The sequence below is a fragment of the Equus przewalskii genome, unplaced genomic scaffold (assembly GCF_037783145.1).
Source record: "Equus przewalskii isolate Varuska unplaced genomic scaffold, EquPr2 ChrUn-13, whole genome shotgun sequence".
Lineage (NCBI taxonomy): Eukaryota > Metazoa > Chordata > Mammalia > Perissodactyla > Equidae > Equus > Equus przewalskii.
In genome coordinates this window covers 9,635,394-9,655,707 of record NW_027228750.1, presented here as the reverse complement: position 1 = coordinate 9,655,707, position 20,314 = coordinate 9,635,394, and the positions used below count along the sequence as shown (strand labels likewise).

The window sequence follows — 20,314 nt, the reverse complement described above, 5'->3', positions numbered from 1 at the left end:
TACCCTTAACTCTGCCTCCCTTCCCTTCCCAGTAACCAACCAAATTCTACTTTTAGAAATATATGAACTCACTGAAAAAACATCCACATACAGTGAATGCAACTAATTTCTTATATTTCAGTCTTTAACATTCTTATACTGGTGAAAATAAGAGAAAAAAATGAAATCAGATCTAACAACAGACAATAGCTCACATGGAAAGAAAAGGTCACATGGAAAGGAGACAAATTCAGGACAGCTGGGGGATCAAGAGCACAGATACTAGCTGACCCTTCAACGGGAGAAGGGTTACAGATGTTCAGGAAAGGGTGGCCACCTGCTCATGGTTAGAAGACAGAATTCACTTGTGTCAGTGGAAGGCCATTAATCCTAATGCTTAATCATTTATTATATTTAACAATGTACATGTCACTCTACATTGTGGTGGCATCTTAGATATTTCAAAATATGTATTACTTTTAAGTATGGCATCAAGAACCTTGTCTGCCTCCCTCACTAACCTGAAGCCCATCTGGTAGAGGGACTAAGTCTACTTATTTTAGCTACTAAATATATAGCATAGCACATGGAAGGCACTGACTTAAGAACTATTCGTGAAGCTCTGAAAAGGAAGATGACGAAGTGAAAAGAGAAGGCCACTTAATTTCTTCATGACAGAAATGAGGATGAAATGTAAAAATCCTGCTCTAAAAGGACTTTTGCTTCTGGTACAAGATGGAGTAACAGGGATCAGATTTACTTTACCACCTGAAACAACCAGAAAAACAGAATATATAAAACTATAGCTTTCAAGACAGTGGACTTCAGACAATGAAGGATAATAATCCCCAAGACACAAGAAACAAACAAGGACCTACATTTGCCCACGCTTACTGTCTGGAGAGAATATCCAGGCCACAGCGCAGGAAAGGGGAACCCAGGCAGAGCCCAGAGGTCTCCCCTCAGTTGAAAAGACGAGCTGGTAGCTGGGGAGGCCCAAGAGGCTGGAGTTCACAGGGTAGAGTACTAGAGGGGAGAGAGCTGCACAGCAAGAGAACTCTGGAGATCTACTGATGGAGGCGCCCCAGCCACCCTGCCAAGTGTCAGCTGAGAAATAAACAGCTCATGCCTGTAAGGAGACTACCCGAGGGCAGGGAAGGATCCACCTGAGAGAACTGAAGGAAACATCTGGGCCTCAAATAGGACCAGACATAATTCCTGCTCCCAACAACCATAGCAGAAAACCTCCTTTTCACAAGGAATTGGACAGGGTGCTCAGAAATTTTTACCTCGGTAATGAAGAAAAATTAACCCTAGACTAAATGCTGTCTCGGTCTTGCCTAAAAAACTTCAAAGCAAAACCAAAAAGGATCAAACTATTGCCAAGTAACCTAACAATGTCCCAGAACAAAGTTCAAGAATATCTACAGGAATGTAAAAATATTTAGCACTCAAGCAGATAAAATTCACAATGTTCGACAGTCAATCAAAAATAACCAGGCACGCAGAGAAGCAAGAACACAGGACCCACAATGAAAAGAAAAACCAAACTGACCCAGAAATAACACAGATAATAAAATTAATGGACAAGAACATTAAAAGTTATGATTATACTCCATATGTTCAATAAGTTAGAGAATAGACTGAGTATGTTAAATAAAGACATAGAAGATAAAACAGACTCAGACTCCTAGAGATGGTAATTACAATGTCTGGGATGAAAATTACATTGAGCAGGATTAACAGGAGATTAGACATTCCAGCAGAGAAGATTAATAAATTTGAAGACATATCAATGGAAACTATCCAAAGCGAAATAGGGGGAAAAAGACAGAAAAAATGAACAAAGCATCATTGAGCTATAGAACTTCAAGTAACCTAATACATAATGTAATAGGAGCCTCTGGAAAATGTGAGGGTGGGGGATGGGGATAGGAAAATAAATGGAAAAAAATAATAGCCCAAAATTTCCCAAATTTAATGAAAAGTATACACCCAGAAATCCAAGAAGCTCACAAACCCTAAGCTCAAGAAACATAATGAAAACTACACCAAGACACAGCATATTCAAATTGTTTAAAACCAGTCATAGATAAAAATCTTAAAAGCATCCAGAAGAAAAAATGATATTACATACAGAGGAACAAAGAATCATAGTAGACTTCTCAGAAACAATGCAAGCCAGTGGATCAACACTGTTAAAGAACTGGGAAAAAACTGTAAAGACAGAATTCTACACCCAGTGAAAATATCCTTTTAAAATGCAGGTTTTAACACAGAAAGGTTCTGTTCTTCTGAACGTGTTCATTGCTCCTCAGCACTGTATAGCGGGGGTTTCTTTTCGACAGCCACAGGAGAGGGACTACACCAGCACAAAGGATCTGAAAGACAGGGGCTGGCCCAGTGGTGTAGCAGTTAAGTTTGCGTGCTCTGCTTCAGCGGCCCGGGGTTTGTGAGTTCAGATCCCGGGTGCGGACCTGCACACTGCTCATCAAGCCATGCTGTGGTGGTGTCCCACTCAAGAAACAGAGGAAGACTGGCCCAGATGTGAGCTCAGCAACAATCTTCCTCAAGCAAAAAGAGTAGAATTGCCAACAGATGTTAGCTCAGGGTTAATCTTCCTCACACACACAAAAAATCTGAAAGACAGCTGAAAGCCCATCTTTCCGTGGAAAACCAACAATCCTATCATCACAGCTTACATGATCTCTTCCTAGATAATATTCTCACAGCACCCGTGGACATTGCTTATAACTATTTATATTTGGCTCCGTCTCAAATTATACTAGGAATTCTTAGATGGCAGACACTATGATCTGGTATTACGCATCAGGCCTAGCACAAGGTCTTACATATATTAAGTGCTCCACAAACATCTCTATAAAAGTCTATTCACAAACCCCTGCTACCAACATTATTGATCTGCGTGTGATCTTCCTTCTACCATGGGTACCACCATTTCGATAATAATGGCTGAATAGGGTCTCTTCCTATGCCCTTACTGCCAGGGAAAACATTGTTAAACACTAGCATGTATTCTTGGCTGTTCATACATATAATAGTGACCTTACTCCTCCCCTTCCCACTGCAGTTATCATCAACTCCATATAGTCAAAAATTGGTAAAGATGCCCTGAACACATCAAAGTGTTTAGAGGCACTGCCCAGGGGTAGACCATACAGAAGAGACAGTCAAACATTTGAGTGTGAAGTAACAAAGACCTGCATACTGAGATTTAAACAGGGCTTACAGACGTAGGAGCAGGCAGAAGCAACAGCCAGACAGCGGTAGAAAATAGCTGTGCAGGTAGAACAAACATGAAGATATATGAAGTATTTTGAAAAATTTCAAAGGACAACACAAATAAAATATATTAATAACACCAACTAGTAAAGTGCTGAGTATACAGGTGACGCTATTAAGTACTTGTTAAATAAGAATTGCAAGATCAGGATAAACAAAGTTAAGGTGGGAATAGAAGGAAAATAAAAATAGAGAAGAGGAAATATGTGTGAGAAGAAAAGTACTTCTGCTTGAAATATCCAAAGAAAGCTGAGATGAAACGACTGGGTCACTTACTCAAACAGGCATGGTTCCCAATGGTATATACAGCTGAACATAATCAACCAATAAGTTATGGTTCAATTGTTCTAATCAAGGTAAAGTAAGATGAACAAAAGAAATACGAGCAGAGGACAAAGCTTTGTGGCTAGAAGGAACTGAAAGGCAGAATAATCCCTTTTAGAAGAGAAAACCCCAAACCTCCAACACAATATTACGAATGAATATCCTACAATATTAAAATACTGACCATATAAAAACACTTAGGAGCCAAGGAGTCCAGCCAACAGAAGGCAGAGTGAATGTCTACCTCCAGCGCTGTTACAAAGAAGATGTTCTGTGTTAGCTGTATATGTGACAATTGAAATGGAGACAGCTGGGGAGAGCTGAAGCATGTTTTATTTCTGGTAAACAATAGCTGTGTCGCTCCAACACAGTCTGCCTACGAGGTAGACCGTTCAGCACAAAGGGAACATGATCCGGCCACCACTTACTTCTAAGCAGTCAGCCAAACGTATGATCTAGAAGCAGGTCAGAATTAAGGGAAACCACGCAAATATGCCGTTTGTGTGATTAGCAATCCAAAAGCCAGCATGCAGAGGGGCTACAGAGTAAACACAGTAATTCAGATTACTTAATCATACCCTAGGGTAGGCAGCTCAGAAACCAAAAAGTTTAAGACTAGCTATGCAAAATGTCAGCTTGATTCTCTCAAGAGCAGATGAGCTTGAAACGTGTCATTTCTAGAGAGAGACTTATTAATCCCCTAACAGAGTTACTGGCACAAGAATGGACAGGACACACGAAGGGAACAAAACAAAGTCCAAGACTGGACGAAGTTTCTTTTATTGTACAATAAAGTCAGCATTTCAAGTTAGTGGTAAAAGAGTGTTGGAAAAACTAGCTATCTGGAAAAAATTAACAGCTGAATTCCTAATTCCCTTCTTACTCCCACACCCAAATAAATTCTACATTTTTTTAAATATAAAAAGTTATATCATAATACTACTAGAAGTATGAGTGAATATTTTTATAATCTTAGAATGAGAACACCATTACAAAAAATGATACAAAAACCAGAACCCATAATATAGGGATTACTTTGACTACACAAAAAAATTCTAATGGCAAAATATCAAAGAGAAAGTTGAAAAGAAACTGGAAAAAATTATTTGCAACATGACAAAGGGTTAATATAGTTTTCAAATCAATAAGAAAAAGGCAAAGATCTCAAAAGAAAATAGGCAAGGACACAAGCAATTCACAAAAGGACATAGAAATGGCGAATAACATGAAAAGCTATCCAATCTCACCAGCACTCAAAGGAAAATCAAAGAAAAGTGATGTGATGACATTTTCCACCTTTGGAAAAGCCTGACAAATGTATCCAGTGAGGGGTGGAGACCAGAGCACCTGTGTGCACCGCTGGGGGGAGAATGTAAACTGCTACAACTTTTCTGAAGAGCTATTTGGTGACGTAAGTCAGAACTGGAAATGTCCATACCATGTGACCAAGTAAGCTCACTCTGAGGAATTTATCGTAAGGGGATAATTACACAGCTTTTAAAATTTTTTTTATTGAGGTCACACTGGTTTACAACATTATATAAATTTCAGGTGCACGACATTACATTTCAACTTCTGTATAGGCTACACTATGTTCACCACCAAAAGTCTAGCTGCCGTCCGTCACCATACATGTGTGTCCCTTTACCCCGTTTGCCCTCCCCTCACCGCAACACATCTTTACAAAAGATGTTATACATCTGGATGTTTGTTGCAGCTAACAACTATTGAGCACTTCCTACAGGCCGGCTACTGCGCTAAGCATTTTAACACATGATCATTTCATCCACATAACAGCCCCAGCAGGTAGTACTCTATCTGTATGCTCTAAATGAAGACCTGAAGCTTTGTCAAATAAGTTCTTTTACACAATAAAACAATACACCAGGTGATACTGAAAATGTTTCAGGTACTTACTGACATTGATAGATATTCATAGTATGTTGAGGAAAAAGGTTACAGAATAGCATGTAAAATCGTGTATTTATGGTTAAAAAGATATCTGGAAGGATTTCTTCAAAATATTAACCACAACTGTCTCTAAGTGGTAGAATTTATGGGGATGATTTCTTCTTCATAGTTTTTCTGGGTTGACTGAATTACTCCCCCCATCCCACCTCCAATCAGCAGGAATCATTTCTTAAAATAAAACTACATAATATTATTATTTTTTTAAAAAAAGGATACATGAAAGGGTGGTATAAAAAGTACACACAGACCACGTCAGTTTATTCTATTACACCGGCTAACGCATGTAAGAGAAGGTCACAGTATAGGTCAGAGAGCCCCTGCCACCCTGAGCCACACCAACACAGGAGGTCTCGGTTTAGGGGAGACTTTCTAACGCAACATCCTACCATCATTATTCACTGGGTCACTAAACTTTTCAGAGCCACATTCAGTCTTTTGCCCATCACCTGTTGAACAGTGATTTCTAGTGTCCCCAATGGCACTGACAGCCACTTGCTTTCCCCAGGAGGGGAGCTCTAGGGAGTAGGGAGTCACTGGTTGGCATTTATAACCAAATTGGTTTTCAGGGACTCATTATGTTAGAAAGCAGGGGACAGCTTGTACTACCTTCCCTGAAATACATTTACCTTGACAGCTCATGATACAAGACTCACCCACACATTTATTGCCTACCATTTTAAAGCCAGAGGTCCACCAAATTTAGAGACCAGGAATTAACACAAATGTCCACTTCTGTGGTTATGGGGCTAATCCTTGGTTCCATCTGGAAAAAGAGAAAGGCCACAAAACACAACACTTTTCATGGAAATAACTTTGTCTTCACTTGTAATTAAACCAGAAACCTAATTAAATTACTGTTACCACAGGTTGGAGAACTTAAGTTGGTCCCAAGACTCACTGTAGATTGGAAAAAAACTCAGTAATGAGAAACTTCTGCCTATCTTTAGTTACACACCTGATCAAAAGTAAAACACTGACAGAACTAACACTGGCACATGGGAGCATGGGTCAGTTTCACCCGGCGGGCCCCAGTTTAAAAGCCACTTGCAGATGACCCAACCATCTGCCATCTGGAACAACCTCTCTGGCAAGTAAACAAGGGAATGAATTCAATGATGGCATCCTTCACGCACATTCCTTCTTTCGCCAAGTACATCCACGTGCCCACCATGTGCCGGCCCCTATTCAGGGCACTGGGGAAAGAGCGGTGATAACACACGTTCTGTGCTTGTGGGGTATCCTCTATGAACACGCTTCTTCCAGAAGCCTGAAAACTAAGGCTAAACATGCTAGATGTTTAATCTACAGAAGACAGCCTGTCACAGCAAAAATAAAACTACAAAAGGGGGTTAAAGCCTAGTCCAGTAACTAATAGGTTGGGAAAGTAGGCACAAATCATTTTCTCTCCTGGGAATCCATTTCCTCAAGAGTAAAACTGAATTATGCTCCTTCACTCACTGGAATAACAAGAATCAAATGAAATAACATACAAAGGCAAGGCACTGGTGATCCCATAAAAGCTGGGATTTCAGATTTAGGCTTCCAAACCCTACTAGGGAACACAGGGACAGACAGGGCACAGTGACGTGCAGGAGAGGTCTGAAACACAGCCTGGGTGATGCTCTCGCAGGCAGGAGGAAATCTTAACAGAACACAGTTCTGCTAAATAAGGCACTGTAGGATCACAAAACATGAGCCAAAAATAAGATCACAAATGTTCTAGTTCTCGGGGAGACTATTCTTAGAAATGAAAAAGCTAAACATAAAACATCATACAGGTTTTCAAACCTATTCAATTATTCAGGATTTTATGCGAGGCAGGATGATATAGACGAGAGCACTGGGCTAAGACTCAGTCAAACTGAATTTTACTTCCAGCTCTGCCAAAAGCCATGTTTTGAGCAGCACAACCAAACTTCACCACCAAGGTGAGGGGGCTGGAATGACAACATTTCTAGTCCCTATAAGCTATAAAATTCTATGACTCATCTATAATTTAACCACTCAGTTTGCTTTTCCACTGCTCTGTCTTCATTAAAAAGAAAAAAATCAGCTCCCTGCTCTAAAGTCGAGTATTAAAAGGAGAGGGCAACAGCAACCCTCACAAGTAAAAGCCTCAACAACCTGGACACTCGCAGAAAGGAAGCAAGGGAGACCCCTGATGCCACTATCCAGGAAGTAAAAATCTATGCATGTGACCTAAGAGAAACTCGCAGACCATCACTCTAAATCAATTTGCTAAACTTGTTAGAATTGCCTAAAATTAGTAATCTGCTTTCTTGGTTTACAGAAGCAGCTAATAAAATCTGGGTGTAGTGTACCTAGAGACAGGGACAGCAGCAAGAAGGAAGAGGACATTGCAACGAGACTGCCGTTTCTGCAGGAAAAAAAGTAAACTTCAATAGCAGACAATGGCACTAAGCTTACAAATCTGGGCCAATCGAAGTGGGAGAAGACAGCCCCACATATCTCTAGAGGTCCTGAGGGCATTAATGTCATACCACATTAAAATAACATCAATCCTAGCATAGCATAATTTAACCTCTTCTTAATGATCCAGGCTCATACTGTTGACTAAGGCAGAGAAATATTTTTAGAAAGAGTCCCATTAAAATGAAACAAAAACTTCTGGCACTTACAAGCTTAGTTTTTGAAAAATTTCACCTTCATGGGATAATTCATTTCCAATCATGCCTAATAAATGAGCTAAATTTCAAAACTGTTAGCATTTAATTTTTACATCTTAGTCTCATTTCAAAGAAAAGCAAGTGATGAAGGGACATGCCCCAGTTGCCAGCTGCCTGAGCCATAAGGCTGGCTGCTCACCACTGGGCGTGGGGACTGACCCCTCACTCCCTCTGCTGCAACCACACTGGCCCTCTTCCAGATCTTGGGCACACTAAGCGCTTTCTAGCCCCAGGCCTTTGAACATGCTGGTCTCTCTGCCCAGCATACTCCTACTGGAGAAATTCTACTCATCTTCAAGTATCAGTTTAAATAATTTCAGCAAGTCCTTCCAATGTCTCTGACTAAAAGGACCTCTGCCAATTATTCTCCTATGGCTATTTTTTCTTCTTGGCACTTATCAGATTTATAATTATGTATTTGTTTAATGTCCATTTTTCTCTGCTGGTCATAAAGGCAGAGTTCTTGTCTGTTGTGTTCCACATCAGTTCCCAGGACCCAGTACAATGCTGAACATGTGGTAGGTGCTCAACAAGTACTTGTTGAATTAAAGAATGACAATAATAGTACTGAATCTTTGCTGAGCACTTATGATATATAAGGCACCACTGCTACTCTACAGATGAAGAAGCAGGCTCAGAGTGGTTAAGTAATTTGCCCGAAGTCACATAGCTTATAAGTGGCAGGGCAAAAATTCAAATTCATGTCTGTCTGACTCCAGATGACATAATTAACGACTACTCTTTCTCCAGCACTGTGAGAGACAAAGGTGGTGAAGGACTCATAGTACAAGTGTGGCCCCTACCTTCAAGGAGTTTACAACCTGCGGCATAAAAATCTAATAAATGAAAGTAAATATAAGACAGAATACTATAGTTAAGGGCTGGATTACATGGCATAGTTAAATGTTGTAGGAGAGAACAGAAAAAAACAACCAGAGCTAGCTAGAAGGGCATTCAGAGAGGAGGAATGCCATGAGAACAAAAACAGAGAAGAGAGCACATGGCGAGCTAAGGGGACTGGTGAGAAGGTTGCCTTAAGTGGAACAAAGGGTGAACAGAGGGCAGGAAGTGGTGAACTATTAGCTTAAAGAGATATATACACAATAAAAAATAATTCTGCTAACATTCTAGCCCTCTATGCTTCCAAGCAAAGCTCTTGAGAAGTACCTATCACGTCTTATTAATATTTCTTAAAACTTCAGAAAGGTCAGTAGAGTGCAAAGCTAACAGCGGCTGCTCAGTGAATGAATGAGGGTGGAATAGGCTAGGCGCAATTTCAGAGCTGTCAACTTAAAACCACACTCACTAACTCTAATAAACTAAAGCTTAATGCAGGAGAAGAGAGATAAAAGTGTAAGCAGTCTTACTTTTTGTAACTGTAAGTTCTTTAACTATTAAGTAAATAACTATACATACTCGAAACTACTACAACCAGCTGACCAAGCATCTGATGGCAGTGGGATCATTAATTTCTCCTCCACCTCCTACAGCTTCCAGAAAGACGCTTTGGACAGATGATCTCTCCCTCATCTTAACCCCCTTTTCTTAACCCCAAGGACATAAGTGGTACATATTTCTTAATCCGGATTTGGTTCCTGTGAGAATCCATAATAATTCTCTAGGAATATTACAGCCATAGAAAAAAAAATTTAAGCACATACACAAATATTTGGGCATCTAACTGGTAATGCATCAGAAGCTTCGTGGAGAGAATCATTATCGGAGACTCTCAATAAAGGACAAATATACACTAAATCCCACACTGTCTCATTTAATCTTCACAATGACCCTAAGAAGCTGGTATTAGTACACCCATTTTATAGATGAAAAACCTAAGGCTCACAGAGATTAATCTGTCCATGATCACCACTGAAGTCTGAGTCCTAGTCTGACCTGAGATCGTGTTCCCTCCTAACCACTGCCTCAAAGAACTATCAATCATATTAACAAGTTAAAATTATGATGTAATTGTGAAGGTTAAAAAAAGAACACATACGCTTCTCTCATTTCTGCCAATCTTGACTCACTCTCATTCCTGCCACCCCCGCCCAAGCCTGTCACCCAGCCCTGCCAAGTGATAAAACCAAATACATTTATGCCTCATCTGTCTCTTTTTATGCACATGTTCCTCAGGAGTTGGTATTTATCAGGATCATTTGGCTGACAATTGAGCCCCACAGATGCAATAACAGATCAACAGGCTTATTAAGCAATGACATAAATCATACATATATGGTACTTTATAAGGTCTTTAAAACATTTTCTCTTCAAAGCCTCACGGTAATGTCGCATTTTATATGATGGAGAACAGAGGCTCAGAATGGCTAGTTGAGCTCTGTTGAGGGTGCTATGACCATGAGGAGCAGAGAAGAATTCACAACTATGACTTCCACCCAGGGTCTATAATCTCGCCTTATCCCTCGAGCACATGCAGTGGTTCAAAACATCTCTGTGAAACACCTCCAAATGTAGCACCACACCGGGACATCTGTGTTCTACTCCCGGCCCTTGGCCCGTAGGCAAGTCATTTAGCCTCATCAGTAAAAGCAAGAGATCTGACCAGCTAATCAGCCTAACAATCTATGATTCAAACCGTTAAGCATCTTATTAGCAGGAGTTCAACCTTATCCTTGTTCACAACTGTTCAGAAAAGAGAAATCTGTTCATGGGCTTCATCGCCTCACAGCTCCGGGGTTTCTCAGGCCTTGGCTCACATTTTCCTTCAGTGAGGTCCAGGAGTCCCTGAGTGCTCCTTCAAGTATAAAAGACGGTCTGCCTTGTCCTCTATTCTGCTCTCCTGTTGGACATACTCTTCCAAGACCACAGTAATGGTCAACCTCTAAAAGCAGAACTCTTCTTGGCTCCCCATCTCCACTTCTGGTTTCTTCAGCTCTAGCCTCATGTCTAGCACTATCTGTTAAAACAGTTTCTCCACTAAGTCCTAACACCAAACTCCCCACCCATAGTAGCCCTCTCTTTCCATCCCTCTCAAAGAGTTCTCTCTTTCAACTTCTCCATATGTTTTCCTAGTAACCTTAGTCATATTCCTCATCAATTACTTCCCGACAGAAATTTCCCATTGACCTTTCCCTGAGCATGTCTTGGATCTCCTTGCCTCCGTGCATTTACAGATCTCCCTAGGAATTACCTCTGCACCTTGATTCTCTCTTCATCCATGAGGCATTCCCAAGTGGTCATATCGTCTTCAAAAATTCTTCCAAATTCTCAGCAAGCCATCTCTGAACAACCAAATCCTTAAGGTGGCACCAATACAGATATCTTTAAGGTTTAATTTTGCTTATCCACAGGCCTGGACTCCACTATATGTAGCTCAGTAAGTGTTTAAATGAATGACATCTATATGATGCTTACATTTAACAAAACATTTTGATAAAACTTCTCATTTGACTTGCCAAATAATCCTAAAGCTGCTTCTCTAGTTTAAAAAAACCACCATAAAGGTCAGAGAAGTTAAGTGCTTGTCCATGATCACACAGCTATGGAGCAGCAGAGCCAGGACTCAAATCTGGGCAGATATCTCTTTTGAATTGTGCATACAACATATCTATGACTTAAATCCCTTTGACAACTAGCAGGTACCAGACACACATTTGGTCTGAACTATGTTGTCTGGGAAGTACTAAAGTTAATTAACATGTTCCTTCCCAGTTCAATTTCCCTTGGTCCTTCAGGGTGATCCCACTGATGAAGCAGACTTGCAAACTGGCTCAAGTACAATAGTAGAACTTAGTTTTTTAGAACATATAGAAAGAAAAGAACAAAACTCTTAACAAAAGCAAATATAAGAGAAAGAGTACTCATTAGTCCCAGAAGGAAAAAACATACATTTTCTTCCGATGAAAATAAATCTAGCCAATTAATCACACATAAGTTTCTAACTAGCACAGGGCTGAGTATACCCATGGTAAGCTGACCTTCTATTTTCAAACACACAGGCAGCCAGGACAAAAAAAAAAAAAAAAGCCCCAGTTTTGGCAGAGTACTGTAGGGAAGGAAAAAAACAAATTTGCTGCTATATAGCTACTGGGTTTGCTTGTGGACTATCCAGGCTAGCAGCTCTGATTAGCATTAGATTTTTCAGCTGATAAGGAATGATAAAGTATTACTCAAAAAATAAAACAGTCAAATGTCTTTCATAATTATATAAAAAAAATACTCCCGCTATCTTTAAGAACACTCGTATTTCACTGAAGCAAGCTCTGGAGGTGGTAACAAATCACCCCCAGATGTGAAATCCAGGCTATGTTCAAGTTCAACTGGGAAGCAGAACTGCCGCAATTTGCTTCTAAATTCGGAATCAACCAATAAATATCTGTGATTACAACCTCTGGCCTCCTCTCTTCCACATGAATCACAGAATTTTTTTTAGACGTTTTAAATCTAGTCCAAAACTTCTCATGTTGTAGATGAGAAACTGAGGGCCAGATACCGAAATGCCAAACACAAAATAAATGACATTCACAGAAAACTTTCTCAGCAAAACACCACAGGCTCTGAATGGAAGATTTTGTTTTTACTGTGGTTTCCTGAGACTGGGCTTGAGAGTAGAGAAGGAAAAATAGCCTCAATCTTTTTTTTAAAAAAAATCCTACATGTCCAGCATTCACCTAACAACTTCTAAAAGTATGAAGTGTCGTATGAAGATTCATTCAATCCAGCTAGGTCAAAGCCACATATAATCAACTCAACTTTGATCCCAGTCACCATTACAACAAAAACCTGCCTAGGACTGACTGAAAGTGTCCAGCTTGTTCCTCAAACCCCATTACTCCTCAAACCCACCTACGTACAGATAAGCGAAGCCACACAGACGGTGGGAAGAACAAGTTTTCACCAAGTTTTTAAAAAGAGTAGAAGATGTGATAGAAACAACTGGTTACAAAGGGATAGAAAGGAAATTGAAAATTTTTTAGAAATTTACAAATGCAGTATCTATTTTGTAATATTTTTGGAGCCCTTGCCACACAGCCCTTTGCTAGAAAAGCTGTATTTTTAATTACATGGTTTTGTCTCCTTTAATATTAGCTGGTGCGAACCTATGCATCAGTTATCAAGCCATGCTGTGCCGGGGGTCCCACATATAAAATAGAGGAAGATGGGCACGGATGATAGCTCAGGGCAAATCTCCCTCAGGAAAAAGAGGGGGATTGGTGGTGGACCTTAGCTCAGGGCTAATCTTCCTCAAAAAAAAGTTCATTTTCTGTGAAGACAGAGCTTGAGGGGTAGGAGTGGATAGGAAGGGAGGGAGAAGAGGAAATGTCACTCTTCTGCTCTGACCACTACAACTTGGCATTAAGCATTGCCCTTCGTGCAAGGATCACACAAGGGTAATAGGCCGACTAGGATAAAGTTAGGGAGCACAGTCCCTATAGTCAACCACGGAGAAGCCAACGCTTGTTGGCAAGAGCTGACTGAAAATCAGCAGAGTGCAGAGAAAGCCTCTATGAACCTGACATGAAAGATCCAATCAAAACAGGAGGATGGAGAGCCTATTATTATTGTTCTCATTACAAAAAGAAAATAGTCATTAGAAATTGACCTTCTTCAATTTCTTCATTATGACCTGCATAAGCCTTCTTCCAATTATTTCCACAGACAGGAGATTCAGATTTCTAATTAAAAATCACTATGCACAGAGCCAACTTTGAGTCAGCAGAGAACTTCCCTAATTATTACACTGCGTTCTCTTTGAGCCATTTGTCTTACCTGGCTAGCTCTCTACTCTCACCTCAACAACAAACAACAAACCTCAGACGAAGACTAACGTTTCCTCAGATAAATATACTTCAGCAAATCTCCTGATACTTCTAACTAAAATCCCCAATGCGTTAGTCATTTTAACATCCCCTAGGGTTAAAAGTCTGATTAGTATACTGCATGGGAGTGGAATCCTCAGGAGGATTTCGCTCATTCTGCTCAACCAGGACCAAAAAGGAGATACTACAGAACTCCTGTTCCTTGACCACAAAATGAATGGATGAAACAGGACCCAAGAGAAGATTAACTAGAGGTGAGGGTGGGAGTGCTGGGGAAGGCAGTATGAAGAGAGGCTGAGTAGTGGAATAAAGGAGGCAGTTAGAAAGTTCCCAGCAGTTAAGAGCACTGATCTTCAGATTTCCGGGTGTTACAAAGATCCACAACAAGAGGCTGAGAGCGGCAGCTCCCTGAAGCCTCCAACAGGCACATTCAGTCCTGTCAGCCTGGACTCAGCCCTGCCAGCACCAGGAAACAAACACACACATTCTTCTCAGAGCTGACACCGCACACAACACGCCTTCTCCACAAGGCCTGTTTATTTAAGAAACCAGATGCTTTGATGTCGGGATACAAGTTGGGAAGTTATGTGTAAAGAAGTAGTTAATGACAGGAGCAGAGGGAGGACAGAGAATGAGCAACAGTTCCCAGCTTTATTAATCATAAGATTAAAAAGTTTTAAGGAAGTTGTCAAATGGTCTGAACACAGGAATGAGAAGTAAGGAAATTATGTCAGCCACCACCGTAACTCTGGCCAAGGCATTTCATCTGTTTCTTCAAGACAGAGTTTCATGCCTAACCTCAAAGGGGTACTTATAGGAGGAATGTTTTGAAGCAATCCAACTTAGCAACCAACATTAATAAAATCTCCTAGGCTTGCTCAATTTCTCTCCTGTACACAGGTTACACATGTCATGAACACTCCAAGCACTTCAAGGAAAGAATCAGTTAAAAGTGTGGCATGAAAACAGTTTTGGGTTAAAGGCAAAAGGAAGGTTATTTATTGAGTCTAAGGAAAGAACATTTATAAATACACACACACACTTGTTGGATTTCATGAGTGAAGAAGCCTGAAGTGTTATAGGTCATTAGGGCACAGGTCTCCTGAAACCAGAAGAATATAAAACTACTATCATGTTTTAGTTCTACTTCCTTCTTAAGAAGATTAGTTAAATGCCAACATAGTCTCGCAAGCCAAATAAGCCACAGAAATAGGTCTAGGAGATTTGCTAAAACCTTCTGAGGCTTTTCATCCTCTTTCCTCTGTATCTCGGTACCCCCAGCATCTAGCACGTATTTGGACATCTGGAAGGCAATCACACACACTGACTACATGAATTAATGTCACCTGACAAGAACAGCAAGTTCTATAACAAATAAGAAGAGAATCAAGAACTGTTGATTCTTCTTGGGAATTGAATCCTGTCATTTTATGAAAAACTACTCTAAATGGCACCTTCCCAGCTGTACAAAAGTGTACGATATCTCTGATAAAAAGTTCTTCTGTCATGGTGATACGTTTATCTCACACTGCTTATAAAGGGTCCAAAAATACTAGATCTCTTCAACACGATTTAGGATGCTTTGTCATGACTTCTAAAAATATAGAACTGAAAAGCTGAACAGACCATTACATAACAATTCTTGGTTAAGGAGGTAGACCTCAACTGCTTTATTCAACCATTTCCAAGGTGAAGAAGATTATTAACAGTGCCTCCACTTTTACCACATGTACACGTTACCTTTTTTAATTTAAAATGATGGGATCTCTGAAGAAGAGACCAAGGATGATTAACAAATGCAAAAATAGCTACTCAAAATTAGATCACTGGAGGAAGGTTGAAAAAAAAATCATTGGAAACAGTAGCTAAATAAAATGAAAAAAATAGAGGGAAGTTTCTCTATATATGGATGTCAAAGAACGAGTGGGTTCAGGTCTGCTCTCAAGTAGATTTGGCCTAAGGGCCCCCTGAGCCAGTTTTTTCAACGTCTTGCTTTAGAAATCAGTATACTACAAATGAGATATCAATTAAACTGGGGAAGACTCTTGAGGAAAGGAATAAATGCACAAGTAGCCACAGGTCCTAAAGGTAGGTCAACCAGCAAGAGAAAAATCTAAAATACGGAGTACAAATGCTGTGTCCAGCTGGCTCAAGGAAGGAAGTGGTCCTGTTATAAATTAAGCATCAGTGTTGTAAAGCCTTTCTCAACTCCCCACTGTGAGATGGAAGTCTACACGATTATTGTTTTTCTCGTCAAACAGGAAAACTTCCCAGTACTCATTCCACCCTATCGGCGCCCAGCCTGTCCCACCCGTCAGCACTAGCTTGGCCACCTTTATGCAGCTGCTGCTTGGAACCCATTAAGTGAGGTTATCCCTGATTGCTTGTGCCTTGACTCCAATTGCCCTGGGTCCCCAGCTCTGAGAATTCGGCACAGATAACAAGGACAGTCCAGGTAGAGGGAGAAAGATAGTTTAAGGGGAGACTGAGGTTGGGCTGATATGGAATGCACAAGGACAAATGCAGGTGGTCACTTATCTCTGTCCCCATGTGCAACTCTCTATGAAAAAGGAAAGGATATAACGGAGAAAATACACTAAATTGAAAATACATCATGCAAACGTGGGTAGCAACAATTAAATCGTTTTAGAAAAACATGAGGAATGAAGATGCCCACGTTGCACTGAAGCAAGGAGCCAGGACACGCCTAACAATAGGCTTGGTCAATCCAGCAGTGCAAAGGTTGAACCGCTTGTTCCCAGGGAGAGAAGTGCCACGATTTTTAAAGTCTTTGACTAGGACCCAGCTCAGAGCAGAGTATCTGCAATGTGTTACTTAACGGTTAGAAACCTTGTCACAACAGAATGTAAACATCCTGGTCAGAGTCCGATGCCACCATAGAAGGTCAAATTGAAGGCGCAAAAGAGATCACACACACTGCCATCCCTTTTCCAAGCTTGTTCCGTTAACTATTAAAATACACGCAGTAACCTAACCACTGCTTTGGGATTCTGAACACCCGCCTACCCGTCCTGAAAGCACAGACCCAGAGAGGACACACCTTTGCTTCTGCGCAGCCCAACTTCTGCAAGCACTTAAGAGGTAATTATTCCTCCAGCTTCCTGGTGGCTTCCAGCGTTATTGGATCCTGACTCTTTATACACACAGAAAACAACGACGCTCGAGAGATTTTGACAACTTACAAAAACGAATGCCATGAAAGTCGAAGACTGCCTCTCCTATGACGAAACACAGCCGCTCGGGCCGCGGCGCCCGGGGGCCGCTCCCCGGGCCGGACTCCGCCCGCCGCAGTTTCGGGGCCGCGGCCCGGGGGGCGCGGGCGCTGCGGGGCCTGGGGCTCGTCGGCGGAGCCGCGAGGCGCGCGGCCAGAGGAGGAGGGGCCGGCGGCGGCACCTCGCGGTCCGGGCGGCGCCCGGGCCCGGCGCCCGCTCACCTGGTGCGTGTTGTTCGCCAGCCTGGCGACGAAGTCCCGGACCCGGCCGCAGTCGTCGTCCTCGTCGAGCGCGCTGCGCCGCCAACGGCCGCCGCGGGGAAACTGGCCCCCGGGCGCGGCCGCGCGCAGCCCCCAGCTCACCCCGACGGGGCCGGACCAGCGCGACAGCGGCGCAGCGGGCGGTGGCGGCGCGTCCAGCCGGTCCTGGCCGAGCGTTGCCCGCGGCAGCAGCTGCAGGAGGAGGAAGAGGCCGAGGCCGTGGGGCCAGCGCGAGAGGCCGTCCGCAGCTTTCCGGGGCCGCTCCATCGCCGCCGAATGCCGACGCCGCCGACACCTGCCGCCCGGCGCGCCCGCCCACCCCCGCCGGCGCCGCGCCACACCCCCGAGCCCGAGCCCGGCGCTCCTTGGATACGCGCAGCCGGGCCTCTCCGCTCCCATAGGCTGGCCGCCTGTCCTTCTTCCCCGGGCCACTCCTCATTGGCTCGCGTCGCCTCCGGCTTCGGGGGTCCTGGATTCGGATGCCAAGATGCGGGACTGATTGGCTGGAACGTGGCAGAGACGGCTGAGGTCATCCCCTCCTCGCCTGGCGTCGCCAGGGCCGGGCTTCCAGAGTTAGCATTGGAGCTTTCCGCTTCTTCTAGTGAAGCCCCCTGCTCCGCGGCGCCCCGACCTCTTGCTGCTCCCTCCGGCATCCTCAAGTTGGGGTTGGGTTAGTCCCCCTCCTCTCCCCGAGAGACACTTCTAAAATTATTGGGGTTGCGGCAGCGCCTGGAAATCTCAGGGAATCCCTGAGCCTGCTCAGCTGGAAAAGGGGGCTTCGTCATGAACCGGCGCTTCAGGTTTTTAACCCCCGCGCACTGGAGCGCCCAGTGTCTGCTGAAGCCGCCGCCTTGCTGCCAAAAAGGTGAATGCGAATTGTGTGGGCTACATCCTATGGAGCCAGATAGACATCAGGCCGTCCGTGACTCAGGCAAGCTTGAAGAAAAGTCTCTCCATCACGGACGGCCTCGCTCACCTTCTTCTACAGGGAGTTAGGCCAAAGTTGGAATTGCTTATTGGTTTTCCTGGAGTTAGAAAGTAGCTTAGATATGAGGGTCAGGTAAAAGGGGGCGAGAGAATTGCCCAGTGCCTCCTTTAGATGTGATCGTTTCATAGATGAGTATTTATCTTTACCAAAGTGCCTAAACCCTGCAGTGAGTGCACTGCACATTTTGGGTTTTGGTATATGATGTCCCCTAGATTAGCACCCCGCCTCCAGTTAATAAAACTAAACCCCTACGCTGTGCTGTTCCCTTTATCGCAGAAAGTGCGCGCACAGAACTTCTAGAACATGCAGCGCAGGTAAAACCAGTTCTGGATCTTAACCCTATTGACTCCCTCCCTTCAGAAGGCTACAAGTTGTCCAGTAGAAAAGGTAGCAAACAGAAGATACAAAGAATACAAAACGTTACATCCAAATAAAGCAAGCAACTAGAAATTACTTTTAACTATAAACTAGAGGTAAACCCAAATAAGAATATATTCATTGTAGAGCAAAATGGTGCAGTGCACCCAACCCAATGTTTACATTAAAATCCTTCTAATTGGGTTACTCTGAAAACAAAGATTTACAAATTTATGTTTTTCCAGAACAACCATAGTAAGACGTGAGAAGTGAAAAATACTTTTGAACGGCATCTGAGCAGGATGGTAAAATCACTAGAATAGCCTTCCAAGTTATCAGCTACTGAAATGACAAGATAAAGCTCGATGAAAACTGGTGAACAGTTTGCTCCTTTCCATTAACTACCATGTGTCAGATTATTTTTTAATCTATGCCAACCAAGGAGTAGATCACAAGACAGTCAGTTCCAGTAGCATGTGATTAGCTGGGGGGAGAAAAGGGGCTATACAGGAATATTTCTTTGTTCGGGTGACACAAAGATGAATGGTCTATTGTCTTACTGTCTGAAAGGAAAAAAGTCAACTCAACAGTGCCATCTCCTGGAGAAATTCCTAAATACACGTTTTAACAGTATTAAATTGTTGCAATTATCTGTACTTTCATTTTTTAATATATTGCTTTTAGTTCTCATTATACGCTTACAGAATATATATTTCCTTCCTCAAACTGTATCAGCTGCTGAGTAACTTGGTACCATGGTACTTGGCATAAGGCACTGAGAAAATGTTTGATTGAATAAAATGTTTTTAGTTTTTCTCTAATGACACAGGCACTAAATACAAAAGTTGCACTGTCAGTGTGCATACTGACACATAAGATCTTACCTTACTTGCAAGACTAAAGTATGTAAATTTATCTTATTACTAAAAACCATACTTTTCTCCAAGATAAATTTTATACCAGAAAGATGAATAGAAAGCAGTTACATTCACAAAGCCATTGCTTTTCCTAGTAAGATCATTTGATTCTATTTAAGTTAGACACAAGAAGAAACCTTGCAGAGTTTTAAGATTCTACAGAGAACCAAAGTTCTCTTTCAAGAATGCTCTAATTCTATTCTTTCAAGAATTCTAAAATTAGAATTATAGAGGGTATGAAATTTACTGTTTCACCAGTTGTAGTCTAAGGTACAAATACACTGCCCAGGCAGTGGGAGGGAAAACAGTGTAAGCTGAAGCTAAGAGCTATTCCTCAGTATTTTTCCCCCTACATAATGCACATAAGACACTACTCCACCTCTCCCCAAAGCAGCATGTTTTTCCATTTCTGCATTAACCAACACTGAGTTAAAGGGAATATTGTTTATGGTCTAATTCCCCCCACTAGAAGCTTCATGGGAGCACACCCTATCTAGTACTTTTACAGCTCTATCCCC

The 20,314-nt window shown here is 42.2% G+C and overlaps 1 protein-coding gene across 5 annotated transcripts in view; it reads right to left on the bottom strand.

Annotated features, from left to right (window-relative positions):
• Positions 1-20,168, bottom strand: part of SORT1 (sortilin 1) — a 63,914-nt gene extending 43,746 nt beyond the window's left edge. For 2 of the 5 annotated variants that reach the window (XM_070607794.1, XM_070607795.1), the window contains exon 1: positions 17,496-20,168. In XM_070607794.1, coding sequence (XP_070463895.1) covers positions 17,496-17,933 — 438 coding nt within the window. In that variant the 5' untranslated portion in view covers positions 17,934-20,168. Of the gene's footprint in view, positions 1-3,790; positions 3,922-17,244; positions 17,401-17,495 lie in introns of those variants that run through there. The other 3 variants (XM_008523458.2, XM_008523457.2, XM_070607796.1) reach the window with 3 other exon arrangements.
• Positions 20,169-20,314: the final 146 nt, after the last annotated feature.